The 27,954-nt window shown below is 38.1% G+C and overlaps 1 protein-coding gene across 1 annotated transcript in view; it reads right to left on the minus strand.

The window, feature by feature from the left end:
- The window catches only part of cspg4 (chondroitin sulfate proteoglycan 4), a 61,191-nt gene that overhangs the window by 15,824 nt on the left and 17,413 nt on the right, over positions 1–27,954 (minus strand). Inside the window, exons 2-5 of the mRNA XM_077210179.1 lie at positions 16,627–16,790; positions 11,766–15,311; positions 9,737–10,204; positions 580–756 (exon numbers count right to left, since the gene is read on the minus strand). Coding sequence (XP_077066294.1) covers positions 580–756; positions 9,737–10,204; positions 11,766–15,311; positions 16,627–16,790 — 4,355 coding nt within the window. The remainder of the gene's footprint in view (positions 1–579; positions 757–9,736; positions 10,205–11,765; positions 15,312–16,626; positions 16,791–27,954) is intronic.

A 27,954-nucleotide genomic window follows, 5' to 3' on the forward strand; every position in this document is an offset into this window, starting at 1 on the left:
CTCTCTCTATATATATATATATATATATACATATATATATATTCTTTTTCTTTTGATTTTGGGTTGAAATATAATTGGGTAATCTCACTGAAAAGTTATTGGATCATGAGTGTGTGCCTTAGACACTGTGCTAGTAAATTGGGCTAAAATTTTGGAAAGAGCAGAGTCTGAATTTAGATCTTCTCTGTTATTATCATTAGTAGGCTAACCATCGTAAATTGAGGTGTCCTGGATGAAAGCGTGTCTGATACAGAGACAGACAGTGAGAAAGCACATGCGAGAGAAAGGGAACTACCCGCATGTGGAAAAACACACATATCATTATTTTACATTTTGCGGGAGTCAAGCGGCATCTCTGATTGGTCGTTTTCCCTCCAGCCCAGAAGCTGAATTCTTGCCACCGTCATGGTTTTCCAAAAATATGAGTTTCCAGGGCGACCAGAAACCACAGACAGCATCGAGCAAGCACTGAATGATACTCTGTGTTCCAGAGCCGGGAGTCGCTCTGAATTTTCCGACTACGTCTCTGTTCTAGAAGCTTTAAAACTAGGAAAATGGACTGGCAGGCAGCTTGTGTACCTCCAGTCCAGTGTTGCGTTGGATGCGAGGCGCTTCGTCGTTCACAGGGAGGACGGTGATGCCGACTGTCAGGGACGCACTCCGGCGGGTGATGTCAAAAGCGGACGCCATGAGAGTGAAACTGTCTTCTGTGGTCTCACTGCTGTCATGGTAGTAGTACACCTGTCCCTGTTGTACCTGAGGATACACACAACATATACATCAGATATCAGAAATCCAATCACTCACTCCTAATCCTTTTTCTGACCAGTACAGCATTTCAGGTTTTACAGAGGCTTTATTTAGTCATTTTCCAAGTGAAGGGACAATAAGAATGTCGGTGGATATAGATACCCTCCAAAGATCAAACCAATTTAAAAGGATAGTTCACCAAAATTTAAAAATTCTAATTTACTTACCTTCATGCCATGCCTGATGCATATTACTTTCTTTCTTTAGATAAACACACATTTTAAAGAAAATAACCCATCTCCATCGGAAATGGATAAACGTCAGAAAATAGGCTCACTATTGGCTAGCTCCTGGGTCATCACACACATGACCAGCGTCGGCCAATAGTGAGCCTACGTTCTGACGTAGAACCCAGAAGCGCTGCACTGTTTACACTACGTCAACAGCGTAGGAGAATGACATGGAAGAGAAGAGATTGTGTAATAAAGTCGTTATTTTAGTTTTTTTGCGCACAAAAAGTATTCTCGTCGCTTCATAATATTAAGGTTGAACCACTTTAGTTACATGGACTATTTTAAACAATGTTTTTAGTACCTTTCTAGGCCTTGAAAGTTGCAAAAACGTTGCTGTCAATGTATGGACAGAAAGCTCTCAGATTTCATCAAAAATATCTTCATTTGTGTTCTGAATGGCTTACGGGTTTGGAACGACATGAGAGTGAGTAATTAATGACAGAATTTACATTTTTTGGGTGAACTATACCTTTAAGTTCTTGCCGTGAGTTATTTTTTTTTTCACGGGTTGATTACTTATCACACAAACTTACATTTATGTCAAGCTGAAGTTGTGAACATGCATAGGGCCGCTGGCCGGAAGCAATGGTTTATAGTTAGAAGAGTTTAAAATATTAATATTTTTCGGTTACACTTTATTTTTGATGGTCCACTTTAGACATTCTATTATAGTTAAAAAGTAACTTTACAACTACATGTCAACTAACTCTCAATTAATAGACTGTTAGGTTAGGGTAGTAGATTAAGTTAACATGTAGTTGCAAAGTTACTTGATGTGAGTAGAATGTCTGTGAGGGGAGCATAAAAATAAAATGTTAGTGACTACTAATACTCTAATGAGAGTTAGTTGACATGAAGTTGCAAAGTTATTTATAGTTAGTAGAATATCTAAAGTGGCCCATCTAAATAAAGTGTTTTTCAAGCGTCAACTGAGGCAGTCATTCACTTGCATTATATGGACTCAGAGATGGATTATTTTTCCTAAAAATCTTCATTTGTGTTTATCTGAAGAGATAAAATCAAGTCGGTTGGCACGAGGGTGATTAAATGATGAGAGTTTATTTATTTTGGGTGGACCATCCCTTTAAATAAACAAAAAACTACTATGGTAACTGTAGTTCCTGTTTTCATGATTGTTCACGTTACTAATCAAAATCTTTGTTTGTTTTCCTGTATTTTTTTGTTGTTGCCTTTCTTATTTATAGTAAAGAAATGGAGGTTTAGAAACAAATGCATTCTCACATCAACCATGACTAAATGTCACAAGTCAGACTCAAACGTATGTTCGAGCATGTGATCCAAACACGAATCCCCAACTCCAACTTTTATGTATAGAATTAACATGGTTGTGAATAATAAAGCTGTTCTTCCATGCAGACAGCAAACAAGCCGTTTCTCAGTTGGTTTCATCACATAATTAAATGTATATCAGTCACACTAAAACTGGATTTAACGTGGGTGGTCAGGTGCTTTTTAAACAAAGCGCCGATTTGGTCAAACAAACATAATGCAAAACTGCAGGAAGCCCCACAGCTGGGAGTGTGTCCTGTGAAACTGAAGTGTGTTAGTGCGTGCGGCACAGGAGGTCAGACGTCTGCCGTATGTCATATGCTGCAGATTTTAACCCACTCCAGATGATCAGAACCTAAATGCATATATACTGTACAAACTATACTAACCTTAACAATTACACTTCCATGACCACGACACACAACCACTCAGTTTTCTTTTGAAAACATACAAATATAGTTGCACCACAACTCAAAGTGTTAGAATTTTTAGCAAGAAAAGCCTGTGCTTCACCTCTTTCTGCCATTGTTTACTCTGCATAGTCTCATGTTTGTCAGGAAATCCATAACTTGTGGCGGCTGTTTACGGAAGTTTATATTATTTATAATATTTACATGTAATGATCTTGCCATTTTTATGCATTATGCATTATGTATTTAGGCATTAAAAGGAGACAGAAGACCGGGAACCATGGATTTAATCACAAGGTGTATTCAAACTGTATTAGCCATATGAGCAATAAAATGAACAAATATAATTCTTAATATATATATATATATATATATATATATATATATATATATACATACTGAACAAAATTATAAACGCAACCCTTTTGTTTTTGCCCCCATTTTTCATGGGCTGAACTCAAAGATCTAAGACTTTTTCTATGTACACAAAAGGCCTATTTCTCTCAAATATTGTTCACAAACCTGTCTAAATCTGTGTTAGTGAGCACTTCTCCTTTGCCGAGATAATCCATCCACCTCACAGGTGTGCCATATCAAGATGCTGATTAGACAGCATGATTATTGCACAGGTGTGCCTTAGGCTGGCCACAATAAAAGGCCACTCTAAAATGTGTCCAAAACCCAGTCAGTATCTGTCGACCACCATTTGCCTCACGCAGTGCAACACATCTCCTTCGCATAGAGTTGATCAGGTTGTTGATTGTGGAGTGTTGGTCCACTCTCTTCAATGGCTGTGCAAAGTTGCTGGATATTGGCAGGACCTGGAACACGCTGTCATGTACACCGATCCAGAGCATCCCAAATATGCTCAATGGGTGACATGTCCAGTGAGTATGCTGGCAAATGGCCATGCAAGAACTGGGATGTTTTCAGCTTCCAGGAATTGTGTACAGATCCTCCAACATGGGGCTGTGGATTATCATGCTGCAACATGAGCTGATGGTCGTGGATGAATGGCACAACAATGGGCCTCAGGATCTCATCACGGTATCTCTGTGCATTCAAAATGCCATCAATAAAATGCACCTGTGTTCGTTTGTCCATAACATACGCCTGCCCATACCATAACCCCACCACCACCATGGGCCACTTGATCCACAACGTTGATATCAGCAAACCGCTCACCCACACGACGCCATACACGCTGTCTGCCATCTGCCCTGTACATTGAAAACTGGGATTCATCCATTAAGAGAACACCTCTTCAAAGTGCCAGACGCCATTGAATGTGAGCATTTGCCCACTCAAGTCGGTAACGACGACGAACTGCAGTCAGGTCGAGACCCCGATGAGGACGAGCATGCAGATGAGCTTCCCTGAGATGGTTTCTGAGATTTTGTGCAGAAATTCTTTGGTTATGCAAACCGATTGTTGCAGCAGCTGTCCGGGTGGCTGGTCTCAGACGATCTTGGAGGTGAAGATGCTGGATGTGGAGGTCCTGGGCTGGTGTTGTTACACGTGGTTACATGTGGTCTGCGGTTGTGAGGCTGGTTGGATGTACTGCCAAATTCTCTGAAACTCCTTTGGAGACGGCTTATGGTAGAGAAATGAACATTCAATTCACGGGCAATAGCTCTGGTGGACATACATGCAGTCAGCATGCCCATTGCATGCTCCCTCAAAACCTGCGACATCTGTGGCATTGTGTTGTGTGATCGCACATTTTTATAATTAATCGTGATTAATCACACATAACAATGACATTTCTATTATGTTTTTATATTTAATAATTTAAATTGTAATAATTTTTAATCCAAGCAAACTTCACAAATAATTACACACACACACACACACACACACACACACACACACACACACACACACACACACACACACACACACACACACATTATAAACAAGTCTTAATATCGTATGCAAAGATTTTCGGTTCCCATTTACTTTCATTGTATGAAAAAAAAATACAATAAAAGTCCATGGGAACCAGAACTTTTTGGTTACCAACATTCTTTAAAATATCTTCTTCTATGTTCCACAGAAGAAAGAAAGTCATAAAGGTTTGAAACGACATTAGGGTGAGTAAATGACATACTTTTTATTTATGGGTGGACTATCCCTTTAATATTATTAATATTAATATAAGTTTGATTTTAGGTACATTTGATGTACACTTTGATTTACTAAACAATTTTGCCACTTGTTTTAACTGGAAAACAAGTAAAAAGTCTAATTAACTTCGTAAGAAGCCATTTTTTGCAGTGTATGGCTTAACGTGTCACAGCATGTATGCTAACGAAAACAGAAGCTTTTGTAGAGAAAACCTGAGCTTCATTTCGTTTCTGCCGCTGTTTAGTCAGTAAATCGTTATGTTTGCCAGGAAATCAATACTGTTAGCGACTGTTTACAGAAGATGTCAATTTTCTAACACTGGTAAGATGTTTCAGGTAACATCTTATTGGCTGAGAATCTTTGTTTATTTTATGTTTGACCTTTTGCCATTTGATTAATATTATAGTAGAGAAAGGATATGAAATGAGAGGGAAAGTGGGAACAAAAGAAACAGGAAACGTCACGACTCTCCTTTATGAATACCATAGCCCATTGTTTCAAAGTGTGTGTGCTATTGCTAATCATAATGTTGAAGTCAAAGGTCTTGAGTCGAATTAAACTCTTTTGGGAAGCAAATTCATACGTCACTCGGCAGAATCAAGTCAAATTGGTCACATAGGTCAACATCGACAGGTTTTATCACATAAAATATTTGAAATAATCCTTGATAATGCTAATGCTAATAAGAATAATGTAAATATTAATAATATTAAAGGGATAGTACACCAAAATAATGCTGTTTCAAACCTGTATGACTTTCTTTCTTCTGTGGATCTAAAAAGAATATATGCTGGTTTCAAAACAGTTTCGGTTCCCATTGACTTCCATTGTATGAACAAAAATACAAGCAAATCAATGGGAACTGAAACTGTCTGGTTACCAACACTCTTCAAAATAGCTAAATTTATGCTCCACAGAAGAAAGAAAAAAACTCATACAGGTTTGGAACGATATAAGGGTTGGCAAATGGTGACAGAACTTTCATTTTTGGGTGAACTATTCCTTTATAATGTCAGTTTGATTTTAAGCAGGCTATACATTTGATTTAGTACAGTAAACAATTCCCACTTGTTGTCAAATCTAAAATCAAAGTATTCAAGTAAAAGGCCAAAGGACTGAACGAAGCAAAGAAAAGCTGTTTCAATCTTTGCTGCTTAGTTTGTAAATCGCTGTATTTCTGAAGAAATTGATAACTGTTGGTGACTAGCCTATCTACATAAGACTGTATGTAGCAGAGGAGAAATGTATTCCAGATTGTCTCATGGTGAGATGCTAATATTCTTCCTCTCTCTTTCTTTTTGAAGCCCTGAGCTGTTTTGAGATGTTTTCATCTGGGTGCGTTGTGAATGTTTTCTACTATGCTGCACCGAAAGCTATTATTACAATCTGTCCCCTGGTGTGGCAGCGGTGACCGCAGGTACTCAAACCAGCCACTGACTCCACAACACAGAATAAAGAAACTCCACATTCGGCCGCTAATGAGCATGACGCATACGTGTTTAATTTAGGAACAATTCCGCTTTGGTTCCATTCCTGCCCAGTAGTTTCGCTCCATATGGTTTGTATTAGTTGTGTTACAGAAAGCATTGCATAACCGAAGAAAGGAAACGTAGAGCACAGGACTGCAAGAGCCAGAGCGGTTAAGACATTGTGTATTAAGATGTAGAGTGAAACGGCTGCGCACAATGAAGTTATTCTGACAGCTGGACTAAAGCCACCACAAGACATTGATTCTGAACTTCAGATTCAATCTGTCCTCCATCTGTGATATCTCTCTCTCTCTCTCTCTCTCTCTCTCTCTCTCTCTCTCTCTCTCTCTCTCTCTCTCTCTCTCTCTCTCTCTCTCTCTCTCTCTCTCTCTCTCTCACTCGCTCTCTTATCTTGTCCTTCTCTCTCTGATCTGAGAGCTATGTTCATTGCAGAAGATCTGTCAATCGAACACCACTCATGTCCTGCTGCGTTTCAATCGCTGAATTCCGTTATTTTCAACTTCAAACCTTCAAAATGTCAACGACGCTGCTGTTTTCAATAACAATAAAAGCATATGTGACTTGCTTTATCATTTTGAGTCGCTTAGTTTTTGACAGAAAAAGTCAAATCGTACATTTATACCCCAAATCACTGTTTAGATTGAATTATTTCAATATTGTCTGTCATAAAACCTTTTTTTATTTTTATAAAGCGGCCTCTAAAAATTCCAGGCAATTTTTTAAAAAAAAGACATAATTAGCATATTTAATCAAACATACATTAAATAATTATCATTAATAATCAGTTAGATATAATACACATTGTGCATATATTTAAAATAAATGCATACATTTAAATTATTTTTCCAGTGTAAATATCTAAATATTCTTAAATCAAGATACATTTAGTTACACAAAATTACTATCAAAAATGTAACAAAATTAGTTGTAAATATATAGAATAGTAAAATCTGCCAATGGGGTTTGAAAAAGGGAAAGGGAAAACCTCATTGGCTCAAATTTGTTCTTCTTATCACTTAATTTTGTACTTTATATCTGATGTCATTTTGGTTTTTAAGTAAATACATCATGATGTAAGAATGTTTAGATATTTTACTGAAAAGCAAGACAAAAATACAGAGTAAGAAAATACTTTTTTGCAGCATACTAGCAGGTTTATCACAGGGTGATTATGACGAATCATTTCAACGAATCCAGCGATGTTCCTGCTATAACCTGTAGTGTAGATGCTAATCTCTCACACACTACATTAAAAATTATTTCAACAATATCCAAATAAATTGGTGTGCCGAATGTGCTTGAAGTTGAAAGTTAATCCAGTAAATTCATCTGTTCAGGGTGAATTGCTTCTGACTTAACCTGATCTCTGTTCTCTCAATGTAGCATGCCTGGCGGCGCAGTGTAAATGCTTTATTTGCGGGATATATGGGCTAGTTTATTCTGGCCGGCGGCAGCAGGGAAGCGCAAGTCAGAGTTTCCATCAAGTTGGAATGGCAGTCAAAAGAGCAATGTCTAACCGCTCTCTCAAACAACAGCACACTCATTCTACCGCCAGTCTTTCCCTGCTCATTCTTTCCACTAGAAGACCTCTCGATATCATAACGCACAGTAGTTTAGGGGGCCCACTGGAAAAAAGGGCTTTGACGAGGCTTAAAAGAGAGCAGGAGAAAAAGAAGTAGTTTCTTTGAGCCTCTAAAACACAGCGAGCATCAGACAAGCGTGATCAAGGTCCGCCACAATAGCTGTTATTCTGTGAACGGCTTGTAATTAAGATGCAGAATTGCTATTTTACGCATGACTGTTCCTCAACGATATGGCAAAATGCTACACAGGGATCCTGGTAGTCTCCGAGAAACCGTTACACAAGGCTGCTCGCCCTTTTAATTAAAGCCAATGACAGCTCCTCTGGTTCCAGTGCTGCTCTTTTATCGTGAGAAGAATTAACTCTCATTGCAGGCACAAAGTCCAAACAAACAAAACAAATAAGCCTGTAATTATAGCATCATTAGTTGTTCCCACTGTTTCCTCTACAAACAAGAAGAGGTGAAAATTCTGTCATCATCTGCTCTCCCTCATGTCGTGACTTTCATTCTCCAGTGAAACTCACAGCCATTTCCAAGCTGCTCGATCAAACCATGAAAACATATTGTGACCAGGGGCTTTCAAGGTCCACAGAAGCTCCATAAAAGGGGTCTTTACAACTCTCACACATCATTTCAAGTCTTCTGAAGTCACACGATATAGCTTTATGTGAGGAAATTTCAGTAATTTATTGATGCTCTCCACTGCAGATATTATGCGCATTTTCTGTCTTGTCGCATCAGTATAGTCGAATATAGTATTATGAGTCCTGTGGTTTGCTGTTATGGAGATTTTATGTCCTTTTTGGAAATTCAGATGGCCTGGTCACAATATGCTTTCATTGTATGGTAAAAAGCAGCATAAACATTATGCAAAACATCTCATTTTGTGTGCCATGGAAGAAAGAAAGTTAGAATGGGTAAATTATGACTGAATTTTTTTAGTTTGTGTCTGTGTTGAAGTACTAAAACGACTAAAACTGAAATAAAAACAAATTAAAGCTATATAGCAGGGCTTTTTAAACTGGGGCCACAAAGGAGTGTTAGGGGGTCCGGGGAAAAGTTTAGGGAAAAGCAGTGTAAAAAATATAAAAAATGTATAGGCCTATATATAAATAAAATTAATTTAAATAAACAAATAAATAAAGTTTTACGATAAAAATTTAAATAAACAAATAAATAAAATTTATAAAAATAAATTGATATATTAGATTAAAATAAACTGATTAAATAAAAAAAACATCTGATTAAAATAAATAATTTATACACAATTTGATTTAAACAAAAAATAAATAAACAAATAAATAAAAAAATTGATTAAAATAAATAAATAAATGATTAAAATAAATAAAACTTCATTTAAATAAATACAAATAAGAAAAGCAGCGCAAAAATGTAAAAACAATAATTAAAAAGATTAAACTTAGTAAATAAATAAATTGATTTAAATACAAATTCATTAAAATAAATGCAATTTGGTTTAAATAAATAATAAATGAATACATTTGATTCAAATGTATTATTTATAAGAATAAATGAATGAATAAAATACATCTAACTTACATCTAACAGTATAGTACTACAGTTAATAAAAAAATGCAATGACATAATGTAGCCTAATAAAAAAAAAAAGAATTTTATACATGAAAATATATAGCTGCCTTGTGTCTTTAATATGTTAGGATAGGGGTCCCTCGCACGCGAATGATCATAAAAGTCCTGCTATATAGAAATATAATGAAATATTAATAAATACTATAATTCTATATAAATAACATGTATGTGTTGGCACTCACGTCCTCCCAGGTGAAGGTGTCAAGTCCGTCTTCTTCATCCAGATACTTGATATCTCCATGCTGAGGTGCTTCCTCCATAGAAAACTCGATGTTAATGGACCTGTAGAAGGGGTGTGTGATATTCAGAATGTCTTGGGTCAGCGCCACAGATCCACCCTCCCTCACGGTGAGGTTGACCACCTGGACGGGTATGATACGTGGAACAATGTCCACCTGCACCTCTAGATCTTCTATGGTGGTGAAGCCATTACTGACGTCGACTGTGAAGTGGTCCCGGCCCTGCAGGGAGGCGGAGACGTAAAGGATTCTGTCCAGGTTTATGTCCTCCTGCGTGAAGGACTGAATATAGTCAAGCACGGGTGATGCCGTGCTGTCCGAGTCATTGTTGAATTTGACCACATGACCCAGCCGTGGAAAGTCTTTGATGGAGTACACCATCTCTTTGGGCAGGATATCTGTTTGATCCACCTGAGAAGATAAAAAGAAGACCTTCAAACAAGTACAGAACTGCTTTTAAATGTTGCATATCCCTACAGACAGTCAGGTATCTTTTAATAATAATGATCAGGACATGCATAATATTTCATTCACAACATATTGTAAAATTCTTCACTAATAAGAAGAGTTCACCTGAAAATGAAAAGCCTCATTTACTCATCGTCATGTCATTCAAAATCCAAACTGTAGAAGAATTTATATTTGCATACATTTCAAATATGGTACATCAAGATTCATGACACCAGGTTTGATTTCAATAATGTTAGGTCATGAAACAAATGACATCTTATGTCACTGATGTCAACTGCGACTTAACTTGATGTCCCATGTTTTAACATATGGAAACTATGTTGAACAAGAAAGTTAAATGGAAACAACATGAGGATGATTTTACATTTTTGGCTGAGCTATCCCTTTAAGGTCAGCTTAAATCTTAGGGCAATATTAACACTAAAAAAATGTAAAAATACATAAATTGTTTTGATATATTAAATGGCTCTGAATGGTACATTGGAGAAACCTTGAGCTGATATCATAAATGAGATCTATGCCAAACCCACTATTTAAGTGATTAAATGATATTTATGTGATAAATCCCAGAAATACTTATAGAAAGAGTAGCAAAGATATAAATCAATGTCAGGCACTCGCAAATGTCCTAATGAAACTGAGTGGAGATTGTTTCCTCTATGGCAACACTTGGGTAATTACTGAAAGTACACTCAGTGGAGCCTCAACAATATAGTATATCTACTGCAGAGACTCAACAACCTCCCCCCCCCCTCCCCCCCTGTTTCTAAAACACAAATTTTGCAAATAAATGCAAAGTAGCTCCTGGATAGATTTATGAGCCTAGCATTCAGGGATTTTGGGAGAAGTGCTCTTCTGGGATTTTGGGAGAAGGTTCTTCTGGAACCTTCCACAACTGTAATACAACAGCTGTTGAACACAAATTATCATTAAGCACTGTTCGAAGTCATTGTAAACTGATCTTAATATTTATTAAATATGCGAGGTGTTTGTCATGTATTTTACAAGTGAAATTAATATGTTTCTCTTCTAATGTATTAATGTAAAAGACATACAGTACTTTGCTCTTTAAAATTGGCCAAACATTGAAAGCTCAGGCTTTTTTCCTTTGGATAACAACTTGAATGGACAAGAAATAAGACTTTCATGTTCTCTTTCCTGAAACACAAGTTAAAACTTTCGTGAAACCATTTTTTGTTTAAACTGTTTAGTTGAATTTGGTGATAGTGTACTTTTTTTGCAGTAGCCAAGAATTTAGGAAAATTTGAGTAAAGTAGCAAGCCTACAATAATGATTTAGACATTGAGCAGAAACTAGCAATTTATGTTTCAACCACAGATGGCAATAGAGAGGTCAAAGTATAAGAACAGTTTTACTAACAGTTTACAAAGGCTTAAACTTAAACCTCTTTTTGAAAAAAATCTTGTCAATAAAAATTGCCAACAGGGTAAGAAAATGTATCAATAATTTTCTTAAATACATTTAAGAAAGGGAGCCTTACCTTCAGATGAGTTTGGTCAATAACAGAATGTTCCCTTTCATACGCAATGATCACATTGTTCGACACAACCAGTGGCTCTGATAGGTAACCTTTCTTGAATATCTTAATCCTGAAAGTGCCCTCTGTGGACCAACCCTTGGCTTGCACAGAGAAGGCAAAGGAATCTTTCGAGCTAAGGCTCCTGTCGTTGTGTTCGTAGGAAACCACACCCTTAGTCAGGTCCTCTTGTGTAAATGTGGAAGATTCAATTCCACTGACTATAATCCTACCATCACTGGGGGCAGAAGTCACTTCATAAATGATCTCAGCTGCACTTCTGATGTCCATGTTGGTCTCTGCACTTAACAGACTGGTGTTTAGCGTCTTTGTGCTACCATGGTCCATGACCACCATGGTATTGTTGGCTAGATGTAAATAAGGGACACCTGCTTGCACCTGAAGTACAGCTGTGGTCTTGTGCAAACCATCAGATACTTGAAGTTGGAATCGCTCACGATCTGCCCCATGGTGGACAAACAAAACCTTCCTGTCCCTCAGGTCAGCCTGGGTAAAGCGGTAGAGAGGTTGTGTTACATCTACTGAGGAGACTATGTTTCCTGAAAGAATTCCCTCTCTTGCATAAACTAGTTGGGTGTCATTAAAGTCAGAGTCATCGTCTTTGTACAGAATGTCATCAGTGGTTAATAAACGCTGGCCATTTCTGACAACATTGAAAGGTTTGTGGATTATCCTTTGAGGTACATAGTCATTCCTGGACTGTATTGCAATGTTAAAAACTCCCCTCAGAACCTCACGACCCTCATCTTGCCCACTATTACCACCTCTTGAATCAAAAACCAGAAAGTTAAACTGGTCATGGCTCGTTTCTGTTCCATCATGTTTGTAAATTAGCCTGTTCAAAGAAAGATCCTCATTGCTAAAGACCCGAATTGCACCCTCAAATCTTTGCTGACCCGGTGGAGAGTCTCTGATAAGACGACCATGTTTGGGATCTTTTGTTATTCTGAAAACAAAGTCTGTTGAAGTGGAAGTTCGAACCCAGAGATATTCTTTACTTATGATGTTTTCATTTCCTTCCAGCACAACAAGTATCTCGTTGGTTAGGACAGGAGCATTAGAATCAGCCTTGATTTTGATGGGAAAGGTGTATTCGCTGGAGTACTGATCCTTTGCAATTAATTTGAACTGGAACTGATCCTCAAAGTCAGCATCTCTGCTGACACGAGGGCTGTAACTGATGAAACCATCTAAAATGTCTTGTTGGGTAAAGGTATTGCCCTCAGACAACTCTTTATCAAGCATCATCAAGACTCCCTGGGCTGGGCATTTCAGAATCATGTACTGGACTGTTCTTGAATTAGTTTGGCCCATCCTCACAAAAGCTTGTAATTGCTCAGGCTTAAGGACCTTTTGCTGCCCATTTTCAACTTCCAAAGGAACCATTTTAGCTAGTCCTACAACGGCAGGCATGATCTTGATGATAAATGTGTTGTCTGGGAGGATGACCTTTCCGAGCTGTGCATTGAAGTGAATAAACTCTGTCTCTATGCTGTTGTGATCGGCTGTTAGGTTGGGAATGTATTTCAGTCGGTTCTGCTCCAGATCAGACTGATGAAATAGTGTGACTGTTTTTGGTTGCCCATTGTCTGAGATCAGCTGCAGTTCTCCAAATTCAAGTGCCTGAGTGATATTATAAACAACATCTCCAGTTTTTGGAGTTGCAGAAATGGCCAGATTTTGTATTCCAATAGGGGCACTGCTATCCGGATTGATCACAAGGCCAGTATTTGTGACCAGAGTAATCTGTGGCTGGGTGATGAGCAACTTAAATGTGCTTGACTGGCTAACCAAATCTCCATCCGAAACTTGCAGGGTAACTCCAGTCACTTCTCCTCCCCTGTGAACGTAGTAGATATTTCCTTCTTTCAGTTGTCTACAGGTGAACTCTCTTAGACCAAACCCTGGCTGTTGAGCATTCTCCAGATATCCAGCAGAAGTAGAGTCCGAAGTGACTGTGATCTTGAGTTCATCACAACGATTGTCTGAGTCTGAGATTTTGACGAGGTTTGGGCTTAAACGCGTGCGCCCGTTAGCTGTGATTGAGATGTCACCTGCACTGAGCTGAGGGACATCATTGACGGGCAGGATCTCTACCGGTAGCACATATTGGTGTGCAACACTCAAGCACTCAGGAAGATTTGTTCCATGTGCAATGACCTCCAGCTGGATTTGATCTCCATACTTTTCATTGCCATTGTGGAGATACTTGATTTTCTTGTTAACAACATCCAGAAGGGTAAACTTCTTTGAGTTTCTTGAGTTCATATCAATCTGTCCATACCAAGGATTTTGTAGCAGAGTAAAGATGATCTGAGATTGGCGAACACCTGCAGCGTTTAGGTTAAATGTTGGGTTTAGGTTTACAATGTCGACAAAGGCCTCTCCTCCCTCAGGAACTAGCAGAGGAGTGATGTCCAGGAGCTTGGAAATATTGTGGAACATATCTGGTAAGTCCACAGTAGGGAAACAATGTCTTACATCAGTATTGGCATTAATGTATGTTACTCTTACTGGAGGTGAAGTTGTTGACTCCAATTCCTCACCATAAGTGGAGTAATCATATTCCCCTTCACATTTCACATGAATGTCTTTAGTTATCAGAGCATCCTGCAAGCTTCTGCCTTTCTGATTCACCTTGATTTCTCCTAAACATCCAATAAAGGACTCAGTTGTGAACTCCTCCTCCACACGAGTCAAATAGTCATCTTGAAACACATCCTTCATCTTCCCTTGAATGCCTCCCAGGTACAGGTTTCCTACTAGATCCAGCTTTTCCGACTCATTAAGAGGCAGTGAAACCAGTTCACTGTCCACATTTATCTGAAACACACTGGGGTTAATCTGAACTGTTACTCTGTGCCACTGATCGTCATCTACCTTCACTTCCCCATTTGACAGCACATACATCTCACTTCCCAGGTTGATTACACCTTTCAAGTACCCTTCTGTCATTCCAATTGCAATGAAGTCTGCCTGGTGTCCTGGGTGGAAGAGCAACAGAGCATCTTCAATGGTCGTCTTCATAAGCATCTCCAGGCTACGGGAGCCTGAGCTAGGTCTGGTCCAAGTAGGGAAAGAGATGAATGAGTCCGGGCTGATAAAGCTGGTGGTTTCTCCGTCCCCTGCCTCAAATTCGCTGCTGCAGGTCTCCTTGGTATCATAGCATACTGGATTCACTGAAGCCAGAATGTCAAAGTCATGAGATTCAAACATAACACTGCTCATGCAGCCACGCAGGAAGGGCATAGCTGTGCTCAGGTACTCCACTTCCAGGTCTCTCACACCTCCAAGGAACACACCTTGGTCGATGTTCAGGTCCTCATCTGCATCCTCAACCGGGATGAAGGTTGTGTACAGGTTGTCCACAGCCATAGTGAGTTTTGAGTCTTTCAGAATGAGAGACACATGATGGTCCAGAAGGTTACTGAGCTGGAGACCCATAGAGGAGGCCAAAACCTTTTCTCCAGATCCCATGTCAATCCTAGCCTGTAAAGAGACACACAGAAACAAATTATTAGAAGGCAAAAGTGGCCGTTGAAAATAAGAATTAAACGTCTTTTTCACAGGCACATGGTGCTTGCCTGTGAAAAAGTTGCTGCCATGATGTTAGAGTATTATGCGTGTTTAGTACTGCATTGTTGTGCAGTTTCTAAGCTGTTCATAGTGTTTTGTAGTGCATTGCAATGCAATTGTAAGATGTTCTGGTTTGTTTATAGGGGTATCATTTAAAGTAACATTCATGTCTGTATCAAATATGTGCCAGAGGAATTGCACGCTTCAAAGGTTAATACTTGGACTTGTTAGGAATAGGGTTCGTTCAACGGTTTGAGGTTTCTTTGCACCGCCAATAAATCTTGTCTTAATATCTTATGCAATTTTTTTTCGGATGTACATTTATCTTGTTTATACATTTTTACTACAAAACAAGACAAAGGTACTGACTAAGAATATGATTTTTCACAGTGCATTATACATGCATCCAATTGTGAAATCTGATACAGACTTCGCTGGATGAGTCCACTATTTCAAACACTGTGAAGCTACTTAAACGGAAAATATCACAGATCTCATTTCAGATCTGCAGCCTCCAAAGATGAAAAAAGTAAATCTGAATGAATTGAATATGTCAGTAGAAATGCGTTTTTAATGACAAATCCTGCCACCGAGGAAATAGTCTTGGTACCGTTTCATATTGCAGCATAATGCAGGCAGTTTGAGCGTCTGTGTTTATCTGTGCGGAGCGGGAACCATTTTCTAGGGAGGCGACAGATGAAGAATAAATATCTCAGAGCAAACCAGTAACTCATTCTAGCTGTGGAAGCTTTTTCCATGTTGAGCTGAAAAACTGTGACGATCCTGTCACAACGGAGCTGGAAGCGAATGTGAGTCATACCTCTTCACCACAAACCAAATGGCTGCTTCTCAAAAACTCACAAGAGATTTTCTCAGTGTGTGGCTCATTCAGGGGGCCTGAAGTCTTGAAGGGCCATGAGAAAATATTGGAGTTTGTATTTATTTGTGTAGTCAGTCTGGGTTATAATCTGCAGTTTGAAGAACTGCACCCAGTGCTTTTTGATTTCGCCAAATCCAATCTCTCTCTTTAGTGCATAAGTAGAAAGTTTACAAGGCACTTTTATCCAAAGCAATTTAACACATAAAGAGCATTCAGACCGACAGTGAATTACAGCAAGAAAGCTAGAAGTCATCTTAATGAGGTTATTTGAGGTGACATGAGCAGCTGTTGTTGTTCGAAACATTTTTAAATCAACCCTTCAAGGATTTGAACCCAAAATGTTATCACCTGTAATCTTCCATTGTAGAGCTCCAAAAAGAGGTAATCTTGGTGTCCCGCCGCCAGTAGGAGCAGGCCGCTACGTCTGCCTGTTTTAAATTGGAGCGACACTTGAAAACTTGACAGGTCTTGAATGGCATCTATTCGACAGTAGCTGTCGCCAAAATAGGAAGCTGCAAACACAGGAGGAGAAAGTGTTTTAAAAAAAAAATATTTTAATGATGACGTGCACCATTAATGTGTGAATGTGAAAGTGAGAAGACACACAGCAGATGGAAGTTTGAATTGAAAACTTTTCCAGCAGTCTTGTCAGCTGTTGTGTAGAAAATACACTGTTCTGAAGATTTCCAGCTTTGGCCCCATGAGAATGTTTATATAACTGCTTTACTGCAGGATTCCCAGAGCTTAGTGTGGCAATGTTCAGCTGTATGCTAATGTAGCCACCTGCCTTGGACTGCAAATTAGATTTTTTTCTCTATTGCTTTCACTCCTTTATTAAATCATACATGCATCACTCCTGGGCCGTATGTCAAGGAGTTCCCTGGTTCTTCTGAAGAGGTTTTCAGGGGCCAAATCAACAGAGTCCACGCAACTGTTACATTATATGACCAGACTCATTGGAAAACCCCTCCATGGAATTTTGGGAAGGATCCAGAAATGGAACATTCTCACAGGAACTATGGTCAAACGTCTTGGTAGAGGGTCGGGAGAATTTATGACTCATTTAATTCCCTTATCCCAGATAATTTACAAGTTTTTTTCCTCTCCTTGATAAAAATGTACCATGATAATATTAGTGTCCACCAAAATACTATTGTTACAACAAAAACATCACATATAAACTTATTAATGTTTTAAAGGGAGAATTATCCCCAAAATGAAAATACTGTCATCATGTACTCACCCTCAAGTTGTTCCAAACCTTTATAAATTCCTTTCTTCTGCTGAACACAAAAGAAGATATTTGAAAGAATTTCAGTACAAAACAGTTGATAAGCCCCATTGACTTCTATAGTATTTTTTTGGGCCCATCAACTGTTTGGTTACCCATATTCTTCAAAATATCTTCTTTTGTGTTCAGCATAAGAAAGAAATTCATACGGGGTTGGAATAACATCAAGGTGAGTAAATGATGACAGAATTTTCCTTTTTGGGTGAATTATCCCTTTAAAGAAAGTAGTAGCAAGTACTGACCAAATTCACAATGTTAAAATTAAGGTAAAAAATACTTCAGAAACATCATAATGATACTTTAATTTGTATTAAAGGAATAGTTCACCCAAAAATAAAAACAATCTGTCAACATTTACTCACACTTTTTGAATGAATCATTTGATCAGGTTCACAAACCAGTCTGAACGATTCAGTCAGGTATCTGAATCTTGAGTTAACTCACTCTTTTACTTGAACTCTATAAATTTATTCAAACATAGCAAATAACAGCTCTCTGGAAAGAAAGATCAGTAAATTAGTGACTTAAATGTCAGTTTGTTCCTCAAACAAAGCTATTGACTTCAGAATACTTGGAATACAATCATCTGGACTATGGTCATGGTTCTTTTCAATCCTGTTGGAGTTGGAGTACCCATTAATTGTAATTGCATGGAATATCAGTACATCCTTCCAAAAATGTTGTTCCACATAAGAAAGAAAGTCTGGGTTTTGGAATGACATGGGGGCGAGTAAATAATGACAATTTTTCTAAAAAGTAAATTTTTCCTTAACAGAGAAGGCAGCATCTGAAATCATTCAGCAAAAATTAGTATCGTTAGCTAATGGCTAAGCGCTAACTCCTAAGTCATGGCCACCAGCCCAGTTTTGTTTCTATTTGTTCCTCTGTGTTCATGAACAAAGGAAAAATTATTTATTTGAGAGAACAGCACTTAATACTCAGCATACATAATCTTACAGTGAACTGAATGTGCATTTGGGAGAAAACCATTTTAATGTGCATGCCACACGTCTAGAAGACCCTTTTTAGAGTAATCGAAACACTGATTTGCACTCATTTGAGTGAGTGATGCATCAAAAGCGTCAGAGATCTTCAAAGTTCAGCAAAGATAAGCCCAATATACATTCAGTCAATGCACTCCAAAAAACAAACACATAAATCTCTCCGAAAGAGCCAAACACAACAGGAGGCAGAGCAAAACACTGAGGCTTATATGATCTCTCATACAATAATCTATAATGCTGAAAAGGTTGTAACATTTAGATCCAAGCAAACATAAGACTGTCCACACAGATCTGAGACCCTCGGATAGCATATAAAGCAGAGGAACCCAAAGAAGCGAGATGAATTTGAACGAAGCTCCATTTATCTGAAGCCATTTAGTCTGCTTTAGTTTATATCAGTGCTCAACGACCTTTGAAACACACAGGACATATGCACGGGCCAGAGAGAGAATACATGGAATTAGCTGGGAATATTTCCCTCAGCTTTACGATCATCAGATCTGTTTTTGTTGGAATATTCACGGCGCACACGGGACAGAGAATGGGCAACTGGAGCCCAAGGACCCTGAGGTTCAATCTGCCGCCAGTGCACACTGAGCATGCTCAGACCAGAAGAGACACAAGGGCCACAGCCAGGACGTATGAATCTGGAACTCATTATAGCTCTTTGAGGGGATTCTTAATGGGACACATGTGTTGAAGACCCCCAACTATTTCAGGATTCAACGTGCACCATACATTTAACCAACACTCAGCTCAGCTCTCGTCTTTATAGGCCAGTCACGTCTCATTGCGTGCTAAAAAAAGCTTTTGTTTGTGAATGAGCATCATTATTCTGTTGGTTAGTTGATTATGAAACTCCATCAGTTGAATGCAAACGGCACATCTGTTTTTTACACACCAGTTATTTTAAAGAGGGGAACACTGTTTCAAAAGAAAACCCAGAACGGAAAAATCGAGAGTGATGGAGGCAGATTCGGACAGAAACATGGAATCTATGTGTGCCAAACTGGAATTACTAAATCTAATTGGCATTGGTGGAAAAATAAATCCACTTAGAAAACCAATATGAAATCAGAATTGATCCTTTTAACTTTATTAAGACTTTTGTCTTTGTATATCATAGCAATCACTTGTTTCACTTTTTCACCTCCATTCTACGTAATGCCCACTTTGATTGTCCAATTCTAGCAATATTTCAGATTACCAATAAGATGTGTTCATGCACATGTCCTATGTGGGCTACATTTATGTTTCAACTATGACATTAAAATACATACTTCATCGATGATGGTAAAGTACATACTTCTGTGTATGTGGTAAGTCCGAATGCTAGTATTGGACATACTTGAAGTTACAAGCAAATCATGAATCAAACTTACAATATTTGAATGCATATATTGCTATAAACCTAAAATATATTGTTTCTCTATATTGTAAATGAATAATATTATATTTGGGGTGGTGATGGCGCAATGGATAAGACACATGCCTTTGGTGTGAGAGACCCGGGTTCGAATCCACTGTGAGACACCATTGTGTCCCTGAGCAAGACACTTAACCCATAGTTGCTCCAGAGGCGTGCGACCTCTGACATAGCAATTGTAAGTCGCTTTGGATAAAAGCGTCAGCTAAATGATTAAATGTGAAATGTGAATTTCTTATTTTATTTTACTTCAATAATGTCAATCGCAGTTCTTTATGGGATTGTAGTGCTTTCCCACATTAAAGGGGTTGTTAACCCAAAAATGAAAATGTTGTCATCACTTCTCAAGTTGTTCCAAACCTGTATGAGTTTCTTTCTTCTGTTGAACACAAAAGAAGATATTTTAAAGAATGTTGATAATCAAACGGTTGACGGTAGCCATTGACTTCCATAGTGGGAATAAAATACTGGAAGTCAATATCTAACTTCAACTTTCTGGTTACCAGCATTCTTTAAAATCTCTTCTTTTGTGTTCAACAGAAGAAAGAAACTCTGTTCCAAGGTTTGGAACAACATGAGGGCGAGTAAACGATAACAGAACTTTCTGTCATATAAGGCTGTTAAGTACTTAGACTAATACCTTTGTCTTTTGTCATGTTTTCTAATAATTTTTTGCTTCAAATCAAAAGTGTGTAATGTTGTGATCCATATCATAGCTGTTTGATAACTTGAAAACAAAGACTTTTTTATAGATCCGTATGATATGGGAAAAATTAAATGCGAGCCAAGGCCACTGAAAAAGCATGCATGATGGATGCACACAAAAATGCCCTGGAAATAATACTAACACTACGATTTGGGATGCATTCAACCTAACCTTGCATATAGTGTAGCACAGAAAGTAAATGAACTGGCTTGCAGTCCAGCTCTTTGATGTGACTTTCTAAGTCACACTAGCTTAATCATATGATGTTGCTATTGCTCTTGCATCCTTCGCCCTGGGAAACTGTGTGTTTGTGTGTGTGTGTGTATGCCCCTGGACGTCTGCCAGGGCAGATGGCGCTGTTGCGAGGGCCGCTGCAGTCTGTATTTTTAGTGCTCAAAGGGAACTGAGTGGGTCTCTGTCTCCCCATCCTGTGAATGAATCAGACGCACCCTAGTTCCTCAAAACCCTGTCAGATGTCTGGAACATTCTCACGGAAGCAGAAACAACTGAAACCAGCGGAAGCAACCTATCGGCCAAACAAGAGATGTGCAGATCACAGGCAGAGGAACCAGACTAAAATAATCCATAATGAAGCATGTTTTTTATATTCTGTCCAGAGACTAAACCTCTCTGAAGGTGACCTTAAACTCGCTCGCTCATTTGCCTCGCGAATGATTTGTTGTCCAGGGCTGCAGTCATGGGGAATAAACAGATCTCTCCGCAGATGAGCTCTGGGCCAGTAAATCGGGCCCTGGACTCGATCCATACACCTGCTATTATAATATAACTGTCTGAACTTTCACCTGAGCTTTCATCCACAAATTACATTTACACAACTACAAAAAAGAAGAAGAGTACAGGTCACTTTTGAAGAAAATAAGTCACTGAGTTGAGTTCTGTTTGCATTACTACTCTAATAAACACACATAATTAATCTAAAATATAATTTTTTAAGAGCACATCTGAAAACACGGCAAACGTCTTTTCACGAGTTGTCTCTATGGTAACACCGAGTGACCATTGTATTTCCTAAAACAAACCGCCGAGCTGCCGGTAAGATTAAACAGTACATAAATAGCGGTTTTGCTGATGAGTTGTTCCACTGGTTGTGTAGTAGCTGTGTGTGTGTCTGTGTGTGTGTGTGTGTGTGTGTGTGTGTGTGTGTGTGTGTGTGTGTGTGTGTGTGTGTGTGTGTGTGTGTGTGTGTGTGTGTGTGTGTGAGAGAAAGATGGTTGTAATTACATCAATCTTAAAGCTGTGTTTTACTGGAGTCTCTCTATATAGACTGAGCTTTTTGTGGGAATCACTGTTGCTATGGCAGATCAAAAACAGCCTCTGGGTTGATCAAAGTCTGGCAAGATATTCTGAGAGGATATTATTTTACAAGAAAATGAGGATGATGATACATAAGTAAACATGCAGGCCTATGATTTGACCCCCCCCCCCCTCCTCCTCAAAAAGCTATATACATTATAAAAATAGCAATGCTTCATAACTTATTCTGAGCAACACATCCTTCAAAAGATAGAAAAAGCATGTAATACAGTATTATTACTTCATCCTTCCATTTCCTCCGCATGTTTTCATTTGAGCTAATAACCTAATAAGTACATCAAGACGCATCACGCATGCCATATTTGAATATACATGAACATGTGCTATATTGCTGAAGAGAAGGTTTTCAGCAAATAAAAACTTAAAATTCGTTTTTTATTTAGGAAGTGTCCTATCTTCTGAAATAGGATGTTTCTGTAACACAGACCCAGTTAAATAAACAAGAGTTTATTTAAGACAGTTAATTGTTTTATTACTGAATGAATCAGCGTTTGAACAAATCGGTTGAGTGAATGTTTCAATAACTTGCATACAACAGACTTAACAATATATAACTTACAACTTACAACAGACTGTGTCTGAAATCACTCCCTATACCCTCATTCACTATTCCCTACGTTACTGCATTTGAATGAGTGAATGAAAAAGAAAGAGCAAATTCAGACACTGAATGCGTCGGAAGGGCTACCACTTTTGCATAGTTTGTGTTTGCTGTTTAAAAAACTTCAGCTCCAGAAATAATGAATAGTACGAATAGTCAGATCCAATAGTACGATGAAAAGCTTTATCTTGAACTCAATAAACCTTAATTAAACAATTTATTAATCATTTAAAATAGGAATTTATACCTTTATGATATTATGCTGCAGCTGTATGGATGATTCAACTGCAGGCGCCATCTTCTGGCGAGACGCGGGAATTAATTCGGCGCGACCCTCACTGTGCATTATGGGTATTTGCTAGCCGTTGCGATGCATTGTGGGATTGAATGAGTGCACTCGATAACATCCACTGTGGTTTCAGACACCACTACAAATGGCTTTCCCCTCAAATAGTGACCTTTTTAAGGGTAAAGTGGCGATTTCGGAAAAAGCCATACAGCCAAGAGTTTTGTTCTTGAATGAATCAGTGTTTTGAACGAATGATTGAGTAAATGTCTCATACATAAAGAGTCACTTGTCACCACCTATTGGCTTAATGATGTAACCAGCAGAAAATACCCTAATTAATATCCACTAATAATGTAAGAGCATATATTAGAACATAAGAGCGTATATGTCTATGGTATATACTACATCCTTTTTTTAAATCTATTTTTTAATGATTTGGCCCCATTAAACTTGGCATTCTGGGAGTAGTTTTCCTTACAGAGGACTTGAAGGTATAAAAGTGCTGTTTGGACGACATCAGAGATTATTCCATGAGCTGAACTGAAGAGTTTCAGACTAACCCTCTTCTCAAACACATGCTCAGAGGGAATTACAGCACAGTTTACACAGCACGCTGCTGACACTGATATTAATTAAACCATCTCAACCTTTAAATACAAACAGCGTGCTCACATTCTCACACACACGCGAGCCAGAACTGCCTGAGAAATCACCACTCTGTGCTTGAACAAGAAGCGTAATTGCAGATGTGCCTAAAATACACTCAACACAAACAGAAAGACAAAAGTGATTATAGGAGGCTGAGAAGAGTCTTTTCTTCTGTCTGAGTTTCTTGTGAGAAGTAAAACACTGAAAGGTGTTTATACTGTAAAAGAACAAATACTTAAAGGAGTCATTTCATGCTAAATAAGAATTAACTTGTTCTTCATTACAAAATGAAGATTGTGAGGAAATACTCTAACGTTCACGTGGTCTGTATAAGTTACTTAAAACATATGATCCTATTGATAGTATTTAACAACTTGGTGGTGGTCACATGTGAAATGTTCATAACAGAGGTCATTTACATATATATTATTTACATATTTTAAAGGTACAGTAACAAAAAAACTCTGTTTAATTCATTCTAACAGTAGTGAGAGTGAGAAAAGTGGTCATGAAAACTAAATTACAGGCATTTTTGGTGCAAGAATGCTAATAAGTGGACTCAAGTGGCCATGATGAAGTAAAAGAAAAGTCATTTTAAAAGCAGGGAAAGTTATTATATCTTGATGAAAGTTTACAAAGACATATTTTTCTAAATACATGCACTGATGAATCTTGCATAATAAGACCATCTTAAACCAGAAATGCACTTTTGTGCCAAAACCATGTGTGTGATCTTAAAGGTCAGAGGTCTGGATTCTGCCGCTGAACAGGAAGTGGGGGAAGGTAAAAGGTGAGGGAAAAACTCCTCACAATTCTATTACAATCTTTTTCTTCTCTCTCTCCACTCAGTGAATAAAATGCCCCAGAAAATGTGTCTTAATGTGCAGACGTCATAAACGACTGTTATTGCGCTCCACAGGAGCTGAGGCCCATGTTTGGTTTGCAGAAGCTCATGTCCAGAGAACGAGGGAACATGCTGAATTATTTTCCCTAGCGTACACATAGCACTTTCAGTTGCTCCCCGCAGAATTTTTAGAAGCTGACGTTAGATTCACCGCAGCAGTGCGAGAAACTGCCCCGTCGGCATGATGTCACTCACCAGCCTGCAAAAGGGAGACATTGGCTGCGTCCCAAATCGCATACTCTCTTGACTAGGTACTTATTTTGAATAAGTAATTACTAAAAAATGTCATTCTAGTATGAATGTGTGCATTTTGAAAGTAATTCAGATATACTACATTCACAATGTTGTCACTGTCATGTGACCTACCAGCGTCAGTTGTGTCACTTCCATTCACAAATCCTCTCCCGCGGCCTCATGGGATAATAAAGTGTCCATCAAATGCACACTTCAGAATCTCGCAGTAGTAGTAGTAGATCATCTGGGTACTTTTTGCCTGCTCTTTTATGAGTACTGTCAATTCAGACATACTTCTTTTGTCACATTTTGTTTTTCTCATACTATATAATATGGAAGTATGTGAATTGGGATGCAGCACTGTGAGGAGTAAAAAAGGGACAGAACCCGGAATTAAGATGCTAAGCCTTACGAACACCCAGATGTGGATCTCATTTTAAGCTCATTTGAGCTCACTGAGATCTCACAGTCTGTGAACTGAGTTCTTGAACTCCTTTTGCCTGGATGCTTCTTTGTGACCTTGAAACATGACTCGTGACCTGTCGCTGCATCGAAACACCGTCCCATGGGAGCAAACCTCACACACTTCCTTTAACTCTGCAGTTTTCAGACGGAGCAAAAGTTGAGTGACAATATATTTTCCTCGCAAAAGACAACATTTATAATGCATTTAACATCCATTTTGTCCAAAAATAATCATTAAGATTTGAAAACTATGATATGATAATATTAATGGTATTTGCTAAAGAAACCTAAAGCAATTACTATATACTTAAGTATATGCACTCCCCTAATCCTAAGTATTAAAATTAGGGCACATTACACATCCCGTTGTGCTGCAGACATGCATAAAGTCCAGCCATCTTTATTTATATAGCACTGTGTACAATACAAATTGTTTCAAAGCAGCTTTAAAGGGACACTATGCAGTTTTTTTTAGCTTAACTGAACAGGTTTGGAGTTATTGGAATGTTTATATGACTTTTTTCGAGTTAAATGGTGGCTGTCTCTTTTTCACACTATCGTCATGGCTAAGCCGGCATATAAGAAGCAGAAAGCTTGGAAAGCATTGTCGGAGGAACAGAGAAAGAGGAAACGGCAGACTGACCGAGCGAGGAGTCAGACACGAGTAAACATCGGACCCGCGTTTTCAGAATGGCGAAAAAAACGAAGAAAGCGCGGTCGGAAGAGTCTAGAAAAAGGAAACGAGAATCTGACAGCGCGAGGAACCAGACAAGAGTCCCACTCGCTCAGACTTTCACTGTTAAAGTTGATTCCTGCGATTATCATGAGAACAGTTGTCAATATCTCACATAATTATCAGGACATAAATAAGCCTACACGTTGTAAATAGTGTAAATGATGCAATATGCAAACTATTGCATAAATTGCAATAATCATGTCGATGATTATAATCTAACGACATCATAACGGACATTGTTATGAAATAATGCGACGTACATGTAACTGTATTGATGTCATCTGGCATTTTGTAATGTTTACATTACACTCAAAAAACACAAATGAAATTATACAATAGGCCTTGGCTATTGGCTATTTACTTAATTTAGCTGCAATCATGTAAAAACGTCATAAGCCATCAAACGCGGTAGGCTACTTTATTATAAAGTTCAGAGGCCGTGAGTGCAGAGACGCTCTGCGTGAGTGGTATTTACGATAGTAACGTTAAATTCAAGTACTCTACATCGACTCTAGGGGGCGCTGTTTGACAAAAACGGAATTCCTGCATAGTGTGCCTTAAAGTGATGCATTACCTCAAATTGTGATGCTTGTTGAGGAGAGGTTTGCAACTGCTTTTCTTAGTTATCACACTACCAGTTTTCTTCCGGTTGACTATGAAACTGGCACAAAAAAAAATATAAAAAATTGACGAGAATTACTTTTGTTTTTTCACAAAGTTTATATTACTTTCCTTCTTCAAGTGGACTTGTGTTAAAAGACGTCAGTTTCTGAGATGGAGAAGATTACTATGATTTGGTTGAAGATTATGAAAGCAATTTTTGTTCTTTTAGAATGACATGCACTAATGATTTGCGCACAATAATACCAGAAACCTTGATTAAGAAAATAAATTGTGCTGATTTTGATTTCATGAAGCATTTAAAGGAGCTGTGCTCAAACACAGTTGTGTTACAGAACGTTTGTGTAAATATTGACTATCGTCGTGTGGGGAACACCTCGAACAACACAAGCCTTTTACTGTTAGCATGAGGTCAATTCCTGATTTCTATCAACTCGTCGTTGCGTGAAACACTTCATTCAGATACCGATTGCTCACATAAATCACCTCATTACTGTCGATGTGGAGCGATTTCAACTCTGACAACTGAACCTTTATGCCTGTAAATGCATGTGTTTGTGTGTGCAGGAATTCCTCTGGTCTGTAAGAAAAAGTGCTGGTGTGTTTGATCAGAGAGACCAATCTGACAATTCACACAAACATATTTGTTTTTCTGTAATAGTGGGGACTTTCCACTTTTCACACTAAGCTAATAATATATTCTATCCCGTAACTGAACCTGCACTTTAAAATTTTCATTTCGCCATTATCTGTTTAAGCTATTCTCTCTAGATATAGGATAAAAATAGTATAAATGTTATATAAGTAGGCCTAGTTATTTCCTCTGATCTTTCCTCTGTCATTGCAAAGAGTTCAAATCCTTACTTGAATATGATTTTTTGCCCATTATTTTCATTACCATGACCAATATGTCATGGCAACATATGTTTTCCATTACTTAAACTCATGAAAATTATTTGGTAACACTTTATTTTAAGGTGACATAGTTACAAGTTACTACATACTTACTTTAGTAATAACTGTAAATTATGCATCATTACAAGTAACTAACCCAAAACCAAACCCTAACCGTAACTCTAACAAGAACATGTAGTTAATTTATAATGTACAAGTACAATGTAACTGTCACCTTAAAAAAAGGGTCACACTTTATTTTAAGGTGTAATTATGTATTTAAGTACTGAGTAATAATAATTAACTACATGTACTGACTATAGGGTTAGGGTAGGATTAGGATTTGGTTGAGGGTTAGTTGCATGTAATGATGCATAATTTACAGTTATTGCTATGGCAAGTACATGTAACAAATGTATCAAGGACACTGTAAAATAAAGTGTTACCTGAGTTAAAATGACTTATGCAGCCAACTTAAAAATTTAAGGCACTGTGCAATGTAGTCTGTCTGATTTAATAGCA

The sequence above is a fragment of the Siphateles boraxobius genome, unplaced genomic scaffold (genome assembly GCF_051911475.1).
Source record: "Siphateles boraxobius isolate OS27281-9 unplaced genomic scaffold, OSU_SipBor_1 65, whole genome shotgun sequence".
Taxonomy (NCBI): Eukaryota; Metazoa; Chordata; class Actinopteri; order Cypriniformes; family Leuciscidae; genus Siphateles; species Siphateles boraxobius.